Below are 10,877 nucleotides of genomic sequence, written 5' to 3'. Positions count from 1 at the left end.
AGACACTCCTCTCTAGGAAAATTAGAAAATCCAGGGGCTGCTGTAAAAAAAACCAAAAAAACAAACCCAAAAAAAACCGTACTGCTCTGGATGAAAGAATAATCATGGAGGATGAATCAAAAATTCTAGTAGAAAATAGGAGATGTATACTTTGACAGACTTTTATAAATGTCCAAACACCAAAACTGAGAGTATGAATAAATAACATTATCATTGAAAAATTTTTGGACATGATTGTGGATGTGACTATTATTACTCCAGAATCTTGACATCTGAATTGGCCTTCCCTATTGCTTAAAGGAAAGCCTCTTATAGTTAAAAGATTGTTTCTTCACTATAACTTTGCAAGAAAAAGACAAGAGAAAAATTTGTCTGCACAGTGCCTACTTATAATAATTCTCAGCCAGCCAAAAGATATCAAAGGAAGATTCTTCAACAAGGAATGTTAAATATTCCCACCTTGTGCCAATATTTTGTAAGTCAGCCCTTGGAAATTATATGTAAGCAATTTCCTGAATCTATAGTTTACCATTACATGGATGACATTTTGCTATCTGATTCAAATGGAGATACTTTAGAAAGGATGTTTGAAGAAGTAAAGTAAATTTTGCCTCACTGGGGATTACAAATTGCTCCTGGAAAAAAAAAACACAAAGAGGACATCCTATCAATTTTCTAGGTTATACAATAATTTTCCTGAAAAAGTAGAACATGAAAAGTGAAAATTAGGAGAGATTAGTTAATTTCAACAATTGCTATGAGACATTTCCCATCTCCAGCCCACTATTGGGATAGGATCTGGTGACATGATTAATTTAAACAAAATTTAAATAATTCCAGGGAATTATCAGCTGAAGTTCAGATAGAATTGACTTTGATTGAAGAGAAATTACAAGAGGCACATGTGGATCATGTGGATCTGAATTTCAACTGCATTCTGGTAATATTACCCACCAACTATTTTCTGACAGGAATTTTAATGTATAGGGAAGATATTATCTTAGAATGAATCTTTTTGTTGCATAAACTGAGTAAAAAATTAAAACCCTATGTGAAAAATGTCTCTGAATTAATTATAAAAGGAATTTTGAGACTTCATCAATTAGCAGAAATAAAACCATTAGAAATTACATGACTTTGTTATTTATTCAGGTTCAAGATATAATCAAGAATAGGCTTCATCTTAAATACTTAACACACACCTTATTCCATAAGGGTCTGCCAGGTCCTCTAGCACAAGTTAATGCAGAAATTGATTGATTATTGATTGGAAATGTGCTGAAGACCTCAGAATTTCATAAAAAATATTATGTCACTATCAAAGGTTCAAAAACAGGACTTTTCTATTACATGGCAACATTATAAGGAAATTATAAGGAAATGTCCTACTTGTCCTTTATACAACCAAAGACTATTGCCTGCAGTAAGTAACCCAAAGAGTTCTCAAAGGAATGGAATCTGGCAAATGGATGTTCCATTTTGTAGAATTTGTAAAATCTGTAAAAATATGTACATCACATCATTGATATCTATTTACGTTTTCAATGGGAAACTGCTTTGAGTTCAGAGAAAGCTGATTCAGTAATCACATATTTACTAGAAGTTATGGCCATCATAGGTATACCTGCACAAATAAAAACAGGCATGCCCCAGCATATGTTTCTAAGAAAAGGAAAGAGTTTTTTACTTATTATTTTACAAAACATATTACAGGTATGCCACACAATCCTACAGGTCGGCAGTTATAGAAAGCTCAAATTGAACTATAAAGGCTAAGTTAAAGAAACAGAAAGGGATGAAAACAACCCCCAGAAATGATTGCATAATGCTTTATTAACTATGAATTTTCTGAATGCTAATGAGAAAGGAACAACAGCTGCAGAGAGACATTGGATAATTAAAAATTTTTCTGAATTAAATATGCCAGTATATTTCAAGGATGTGTTGACCTTAGAACAGAAACCAGGAGATATGCTACGTTGGCGAAGGGGTTTTGCTCTTGTTTCCACAGGAGAAGAAAAGCTCTGAACACTGTCAAAATTAATCAAGATTTGGTTTGAAAAAGAGAAACCTCATGATAAAGAGAAATGACAGTTCATCCACAGAGATAAAATCCACAGGTTGTAAGGAAACCTTATAAGGCTTTGAGCAGGGTTGTGTCTTTGTCTTTGCAGGAAAATACCCATCTTTAAAAAGTCAAGAGACTTTGGATATCTAGATGCTTAAAGAAGAAAAGATATCTACCCAGAAAGAATCACAAGCAAAGAGAATCTGACTTATGATACCAATATCCTCCACAGGGTAAGATCTCACTACCTAAATGTGTGTGTATGTATAATAGTAGTCGTGGACTATTAAAAGTCAAAGCAGGCTTTGAGGTTAGACAGTGGCTCTCCTTCTCTAAATCCAAGCATGCTGTTAAAAAAAAAATCCTGGGTTTTTGTCTCCTATCAGGAGCCACTTGGTATGGGAGAGAAGGAAGATAAAATCTAGGGACTATCAAAAAAATCTACTTTCAAAAATTTTACTTCTCCCCATACCAATTTTTTTCTCTATGGTAACTTTCATTGAATATATGTCTACAGAAATTCAAACTGCCTGTTTTATTATGAATAATGTTTAAGTTTTCCACAATGAACAATTATATTTCCTGCAGTAATCTTTGAAGTCTCCAGGAAGAAAATGGGGCCACACAACAATTCCACCTGCTTGGCATGATGCCATTATGCTGATAGCACCACTTTAAGATCAGTTTTGGGTTATAAACTATTCAAGATGATTCCAACTTGGCTAGCTGAGATGGTGCACCTTCTTACAATGTTCTGGCCAGAACTTCAACAAAGAACTTCAGAAAAAAACCTTACCAAATACTCAGAGACTATCTGCAATTGTACCAGACAATAATCTTGAAAATTAACCAACATTTTAGTTTTTATAGTATCCTATAGAAGAAACATCACCCCCATGACAGGTGGAAGTAATTCTAGAAAGCGACGTCCCCTCTCCCAAAAAACTTTGTCCTCAGGTTAAGAACATCTGCTAGGGGTTGGTTATAAGTGATATAGGATTGGGGGTAGAAATGAAGTAAGCACAGGGATTTCTTTTGGGGAAAAAACAAAGAATGGATGGGATGGTGTGTCTACTTGTGAGCTATTATTTATAGACAATTTACATTGGTAGAGATTCTTGTATAGTGATACAAATCCAAATTATATTTGTTATATTGAATATGCTCCTATTTCTGTTTACAATAATTGTTCCCCCAATCAAAGTTATTTTGTCATATTTAAAGCATGCATGTTTCTACCTCTACTTAAGATATCTTGTATATTGTTACAATTTAAGATAATTACTTATAAATGAATGATAAAGAGATTCAAGAACTGAGCATGGAGCCATAAACCTGAAATCCCAGAACTAGGGAGGCTGATTCCAGAGAACTGTGAATTTGATACACAAAGAATTCCAGGCCAACCTGCACTACAAAGAAAAAAACCTAACTGAAAATGACAGCAACAATCCAGTCTGCAAAGGAAGAGGATGAAAAGTTAGGAGATTCTTCTGATGGCTGAGTGAAATGAAGCCCTCAGTGACAGATGCTGACAAGTTTGAGTGACCCATTGCCACCCTTGATGGACCTTGTTCTTTAGCAAGACTAGTCCCAGTGTCCTCACACACCGATGGGAGGGGATGCACTCAGCTGTCTCTGGGTCCCCAAAAAACATGGCCAAAGTATCAGCTGCTAACTGTGCCCAGACCTCAGCTGTATCTTGGGGACTGGAAGGAGAGTGTCAGTTCCTAGAGCCACTGATTATGGCTGGACTGGCACAGTGATCAGACAGATATTCCATGTTTTGGACAGTGTGTTATGTGTTCATAATTTTTCATCAAAAAAACCCTTTAAAATGTCTTTAAAATTTCACACACGTATATAATGTATTTTGGCCATACCCATCCCTACCGCCTTTCTCTCTGTACTTTTAGTCCTCCCCGACATGTTTCCCTTCCAACTTCTTGTTCTCTCTTTTTTCATAAATAACTGCCATTTGCTTCTCAGAAAGGGGTGTAGAACTCAGAAGTCACCCCCAGTCCTCGCAGAAGAAACTTTGAGAATTACTATTACTGTCTTAGTTTGCTATTCCACCACGCACACAATCATCTGTATTCTGAGTTGAAACTTTGAGATTTATTATAGAATTTTAGTTTGTCATACATATTTTCCATAGGATCCTCATCAGGAACACATGTAAATGCATGGTAGAGCAAAAGAAAAGGGAGTAAAGAATATTCTAGTGTTAAACAAAAGTGTTATGTGAGCCTGGAATGCTATTTCTCTGGGCCATTAATGATAAGACCTGTTGACTGGAAAATTACATGGCTAGGATGAACAGGGGAGTCAGGAAGAGAAAGCAGTCCTTTAAAAGTGTTCCTTAAAGCAATTAAGCCAGAGCAGCCTGCTTAGCAACACTTGACAGAAAGGCTCTCCATGTCCAAACCTTGTAGCAATGACTCCACAGCAAACTTCTCTCACAGTGCAGAGTTGAGCGCCTGCACTCTGGTACACTTCCTGTTGTCCTCAGGCTCAGATGCTGTCAAGAAAAGGTTGTCTGTGGCTCAAAGAGTGTCCCCACCCCACCCCACCCCACCCCCACTCCCGGGTTCTGACTTATTCCCTGGAGAGGCCAAGGTCCAGTGCGTTTTGCTGTTGCAAGTTTTCATCTGCGGCCTCTGCTTGGTCCATCACCTCTTCCTTCTCAATGGATTTTTCATTTCTCTGAGACTGCAGGAAATCTTTCAGAGCAGCGAGGTCTGCAGACTTCCGGTGATCCTCCTGGAGGTCGCAATAGCGCTGGTAAAGCTGCTCTTCCTCAGCAGGAGGACTCTCCTTGCTGAAGACCAACTGATAGTATTGTTCTACTTCCTGGAAATCGATGAGATCTGAGTAGGAGTTCAGAGGACTTCGCCTCCTCTGAAGAGCCTGATGCATGTACTCCATCATCAGTCTTCTCAGTTCCTCCATTATCTCCTTGCTCTCACTGGTTTCAGCATCTCCTCTGTTCTGCAATTGCTCCAGTTTCATCCTGTAATGGGCCATGACCGAGCAGTAGAGGGGACTGTTGTGTGCGGTGGATCTTAGTGCTGTTACAAGGAGTTCGATAGCTCTGTCTAGGTTACCCTTTCTCCTGAAAAACTGGACTGCCTTTTGCAGGACATCTGTTTGATTAGGAACCTTTCTCAGGGCATCTTCAATCAATTGCTTCCCTTCAGCTTCTTCTCCCATCCTCTGCAATTTCAGGGCCAAGAGAGCTTTGACATACTGGTTCTTAGAATTCAGCTCCATGGCCTGCTTCAGAGCATCAACAGAGAACTGCTTCTCCGGGTTTTCTTCTAGATGGTACATGGCAATCGCAAGTCCAGAGGAGCACTCTGGATCACTAGGCTTCTCTTCCAGAGCCTTTTCGAAACACATTTTGGCTCTTTCATTCCTTCCACACTTTAGGCGTGTCCATCCTTCCTCACACTCGAGTTCCGGACATTCCATGCTGTAAGGATTTGCAAACTTCTTGCACACATGTTTCACCTTGTCAACATAAGCTTGGGCTTCTGAGAGCCGGCCCATGTGATAGTAGACCCAAGCATAGTTTCCCCAGGTGACCAGACATCTCATTTCTGCTTGATCATCCTGGTTTGGCTTCAGTAAGTCTTCAGCTTGCCCTAAGCACTCCAGGGCTGCCTCGTTTTCACCATCTAGATGTTTTATATATGCCAGCAAGTTGTACATTGTCGCTTTGTGCTCAGAGTTTAAAAATTCAATCTGGTTATACACTCTATCTTCCATATGAGTTGAGATAGTTCCTTCCCTGAATAAGTTCCAGGTGAAATGACACTTCAGCTGTGGAAGGATTTTTTCCAGAGAGTTCCTGGTGTCCTCACTGTAGAGAAAACAGACATGGGTACCATGATGAGCACTCACACATCTTATGTATCCCTTGATGGTTAGTTTTACTTGTTAGCTTGACTGAGCCCCCAGGAGACTGAAAAACTAACTAGCTTCTTGTGGCTGTTGGACTGAGCGTACAGGGTGAACCATGGGCTCTAAGCTGTATTTGCATTCTGGCTATACTTTGCAGTTGCTAGTTTCTCAAACATCCATTAAACACTCAAGATTTGTTCAAGTTCGCACCCTTTCCACTCTTCCCACCTGCTTGCCACTCCTTTCTGTTGTCCCCGTGCAGAGTTCCACACATCTGATGCACGAGGCGTTTTTCACAACCTGTGGTCTGTATTAAATAGCCTCATCTCTTGGCCCTCTCTCCTTAGCACTATCTCAGATCTGCTCAATCAATAGTTTAGAAATCCTGGAAATCTGCCTTTTCATTTTACAGAAGTCAATTATTATTGTTAGGGCACATAGTACAATTTGAGAGGTTGTGGTACTCTGTCTCTACTTCTAGTTTACAGGGTAGAGGGAACCTATCAGGTCACTCAGAGGTCGGTCCTGATAACGTGCTGCTCTGTTTTGATGAAATGCATTTCCAAGCTGAGTGTGTTCGTGCGCATCTTCAATCCCAGCACTTGGGAGGAAGAAGTAGGCTGATCTCTGGGAGTCTGAGGCCAGCCAGGGTGACAAAATTAGACCCTGTCTCAAAAAATTTTTTCAAGATAAAGTAAAATAAAAAAGTAAATTCAGCTCTAAGTGACCTAATCACATACCAGAGTTTTAGATTACAGAATTAATAATGAACACACTTGATTCAGGATGCTGATAAGGAGATAACCACAAAACAGCAATCCCCAATTCTGGTTTAGTCTTTTTAACTATAAGAAAATATAGTGGAACAAGAACCCCAGGAGATGCCTCCTCGGTCTCAGATTTCAAGGGCCAGATTGTTTTTGAAGGGGCTTGACCTATGCTTCTTCAAGGCCTTCCCTGCCTGCAGCTATCACCTGCTTGTTCTTCCTCGAACTAACTATAAAGGAGAAAGATGCTGTAATGGTTAATTTTCCTTGTCAATCTGATGAGATTTATAATTGCCACAGAAACACACCTTTGGGCATCTCTAGGAAGGTTTTTCCTGAAAGATTGAACTGGGCAGTGAAAACTCATCCTATGTGTGGGAGGCACCTCCCTAAACACAGGAAGAGCAGGCTGGGGTCCAGCATTCACCTATCTCTGCTTCCTGATTGAACAGACTATGACCAGCTTATGCTGTTGCTACCATGACTTCTCTGGCCAAGCCTGCACCCTGACACTGTGAGCAAAAGTAAACCTTTCTCCCTTAAGTTGCTTTCATCAGATAATTTTGTCACAGTGGACCAAGCCAAGTAACTAATACAGAGGCACAGACATAATGCATACATTGTGAGACAGGTTATGAGAAAGTTGGACAAATGCACATTTAATCTCTAGACACTGAAAGACCACAGCTAGGAAAGCTGTACATAGAACTAGAGCTTTTCATGCGACTTTGCCTCCTGCAAAGTCTACCCAGAAGGTACCAGGTGCCTTTTAGGTCCTTTCTTTACCCCATGTTGTGATTTTAAACATTGCTAGAAAGAGCAGCTCAAGCTGCCTCTGTCCTCACAGAATTCAATGACGTAGACTTCTGATCAGTGTAGTCTAAAGTTCTCAGACCTGCTTAGATTGGCGACTCTAGACATTCCCAAACACAAACCACAGCAAAGCCCCTTGTGCAGGCTAGCCACTAAGGTTCTGGGCAGATCTTGGCTTTCTGGTCAATCACACTCACACTAACCCCAGTCTTCTCCCAGGCCAATTATATAGGAAGGCGTAACCCAGAGTAGTTGTAATTGTAATTCCAACTCTGACTTTGTTAAATATTTGTAATCCTTGGGGCTGAGGGCAGAGATGACTGTCTTTTTTTCTTTCCCTCAAAGTAGCATCTGCCTTCCCTGGGCCATAATTGCCACAATCCTTCCCTGATAGGTATTTTGTGGGAAAGGTATCATTACTTTTATTCTTTCTAAAGCTCCACCAATGACAGAAATTCAGCAGGTGTAGTTACATTTAAGAAAATCACATTTGCTATGATTTTTTTCTTACAATCTAATACACTTACTTTAGGGGGATAATTTGCTGAGTCTCAACAAATGTGTATATCTTTGTACCCACCTAGACCCCTTATAGGTTACTTCAGAGGTCCCATAGAATGCCCGTGTGGACTTCATACTCTATCATGATCACCTATAGGCACCACTGTTCTGCTTCCTGTAACTAGAAATTCAGCAGTTTATATTTTTGAGGGGGAATTATTTTCTCCTGTCCTTCAGCATTTCACAGTCATAAAAATAATTAAATATTGAGGCTTGGTTTCATATAAAAATTATTTTTTAAAGAACCCACAATACTAAAATACCTTGCTCATCTCTAAGAATCATTTATTCTACCTCAATCCTGAAATGATCAAACATTTCAGCACCTTGAGTTGAATTTGCAGTACTAATTCCAACTCTCCATACTATTTTCTAGAAAAAGGAAGTCTTCCTTTGACCACATACACACATACACACACACACAAACACAAACACACACACACACACACACACACACGTACTGAGCTTTCAGTGACATAATCCCTTTCAATACCATCAAGAGGAAAGTCCAGTAAGAACAATTACATTAGTACTAGCACTGAGTCATATTTTGTCACTGGGTGAATCTAACCATACTTTAAAGCCCCTCTCCTAGCTCAGGAATTAGTGCCATCCAGTGAGCAGCTTTAGAACTGGCAGGGTCTTGCACATGCCCTCCAAAAGCCATGCTAATTCAGGTGTGTTGAATCTATCAGCAACCAGACAATTTCAGAAACCCCATGCAGAGAGCAGCCCCGTGCATCATCTACTGTGGAAAACCAGAGATTGCACTGACCTCATGATGACGACCTGCTTCTCTGCTGCTGGGGAAAAGCTGGGTGTGGGCTGAGAGGTTCAGAAATCTCAGTCTCCCTCAGGGGGACACTGAGAGGACTATATAAAGGGCTGGTGGAGGGAGGAACTCACCAACGGACATTCTCCTGTTTCTAGGGGTTTGTGTTTGTGTAAGAGAAGAGGAAACTGGAAAGTGAAACTGACTTAAAATCAGCCAGAAGAGGAAAAAGAAACTGAATCCTGAGACTTTTGGGACCCAGCCAGTTTCCCACCTGAAGCAACACAAAGTAAAGCTAGGCTGACACAGAGTCCCGCGAGATAGTTATTGTAGTTTAAAAAGCGGCTGAGAGAGTAAGACACCATGCAACAGGGCTCACGTGAAAGAGGTTTTTTTTATAGGGGAAAAGGGAATAGGAGAAAGGAGGGAGAGGGATGACTGATCTCTGGAGACAGGAACAGCAGAAGAGAGAGGCAAAGAGAGAGAGACAGAGGGACAACAGAGACAGGCAGAGAAGCAGAGAGAGAAGAGAGGAAGAGAGAAAGAGAGAGAGACAAGGAGAGACAGAAAGGGATGGGAGTGGGGAAGGCCCACCTTTTAAAGGGGAACACAGTGAATGTGCTCAGGAGGTGCTCTTAGTGGCTACAGCTGAGGAGGTTTCCTGTGAGGACCCCAAGGGCAGGCCAGTACAGATACGGGAATAGTAACAGACTTCAAATTCTGACATTGCTGCTACATACGAGGAAGCAGACATGAACTTAGATGGCTGTGGGATTCTGGTTGGTTGTTTTGCTTAGCAGCTTGCTGCTGCTAATGGCATAAGGGGTTAAGTGCACTTCTCTTAAACCCACTGTGTTTGCCTTTAGTCTGTACTTCGGAAGACTTCAATTAGCACAGGCACTAAAAGTGTAGCCTTTTCAAAGATCTCATGTGATTCTGTTATTCAGAACTCAGTGCCTGATTTTGACCTACTGGGACTTGAAACCTTAAACACCAGGCCAAAGAGGATGTGCTTGTCAAGTTGGGAGCATAGATCCCAGGCCTCGTCTGGACTCTAAATCCCAGCAGGCCAGCTCCTGACCCCTCCCTGGGGATGGGGTCAGGACCCTTTTCCAGTGTATTTAAATGAGTTCCCAAAAGAGGAACAAGTGGTCTTTTTTCCTTCCTCCCGGTGGGTGCTTTTGCACAGCTTCCCGGTTCCCCCTCGGGGCCACCTGAGAGCGCAGAACTCCCATTAAACCTGGATATTTCTTAATTTGGCTTGTTTTGATTTGGCTTGATTGGGAATTTTGTGTCAGCAGGGAGCTCGCGTTAGGAAATATTCCTAACAGTGCCCATATCCTTTTCTTTCTTTGCTCTGATTAATAGGATACTATGTGTATAATATTTATAAGTTGTAAGCATATCAATTTTAGAGATGTTGTTTAGGTCTGAGCAACAGAAGGGGTTAAGTCAGGCAAAGTGCACATGGTCTCAGTTGTTTCCTCTTCTCAGAATATAAGAGGTTCTGATTAACTAATTGATCAGTTGGTTGGTTGGTTGATAGATTGACTGATTTTTTTCTCTCTCCCTCCCTCTCTCTCTTGCAAGCACAGAGGCCAAAAGAGGACATTATATCTCCTGGATCCAGTATTATAGGTATCTGAGCTACTTAGCTTGGATGCTGAGCATCAAACTCAGATCTTCTGTAAGAGCACTAAGTCCTCTTGGCTACTGAGACATCTCCCCAGCCTTCCGGAGAACCTTCCTTAACAAGTATTTTGTGCCATTGTAGAATGAATTCTTCATAGTCTTGGTTCTTGTTTTACTCTAGTACCTGGCTCAAGAAATACACTGGATTTTGCCATGTATTAGTAACAATTGCATGTGGTAACTAGACAACATTGTTTGACATTAACCATTTTTCCCATTAATGGAAAAAAAAAACATTGACTTTTTTTGTAGTAAAATAAGAGCCTCCTCTTTAAGAAGTGTGTAAAAGTAAAAGGTT

At 40.6% G+C, this 10,877-nt stretch overlaps 1 protein-coding gene across 2 annotated transcripts; it reads right to left on the bottom strand.

Moving 5' to 3' along the window:
• Positions 1 to 4,166: 4,166 nt before the first annotated feature.
• On the bottom strand, positions 4,167 to 9,446 carry Ifit3 (interferon induced protein with tetratricopeptide repeats 3). Of its 2 annotated transcripts, none has more exons than XM_075973882.1 (2): positions 8,891 to 9,446; positions 4,167 to 5,933 (listed from the first exon to the last, which is right to left on the bottom strand). In XM_075973882.1, exons 1-2 carry the CDS (start codon positions 8,893 to 8,895, stop codon positions 4,667 to 4,669), a joined length of 1,272 nt encoding a protein of 423 aa, XP_075829997.1. In that variant the 5' UTR covers positions 8,896 to 9,446; the 3' UTR covers positions 4,167 to 4,666. The 2 variants fall into 2 exon arrangements, with proteins under 2 accessions (XP_075829997.1, XP_075829998.1); XM_075973883.1 differs by having other exon boundaries at positions 4,180 to 5,933; positions 9,022 to 9,446.
• Between the last annotated feature and the right edge of the window lie 1,431 nt (positions 9,447 to 10,877).

This window comes from Microtus pennsylvanicus, chromosome 5, assembly GCF_037038515.1.
Source record: "Microtus pennsylvanicus isolate mMicPen1 chromosome 5, mMicPen1.hap1, whole genome shotgun sequence".
Lineage (NCBI taxonomy): Eukaryota > Metazoa > Chordata > Mammalia > Rodentia > Cricetidae > Microtus > Microtus pennsylvanicus.
Note: the sequence above shows the minus strand (reverse complement) of the source record. Positions and strands in the feature narration are given on the sequence as shown.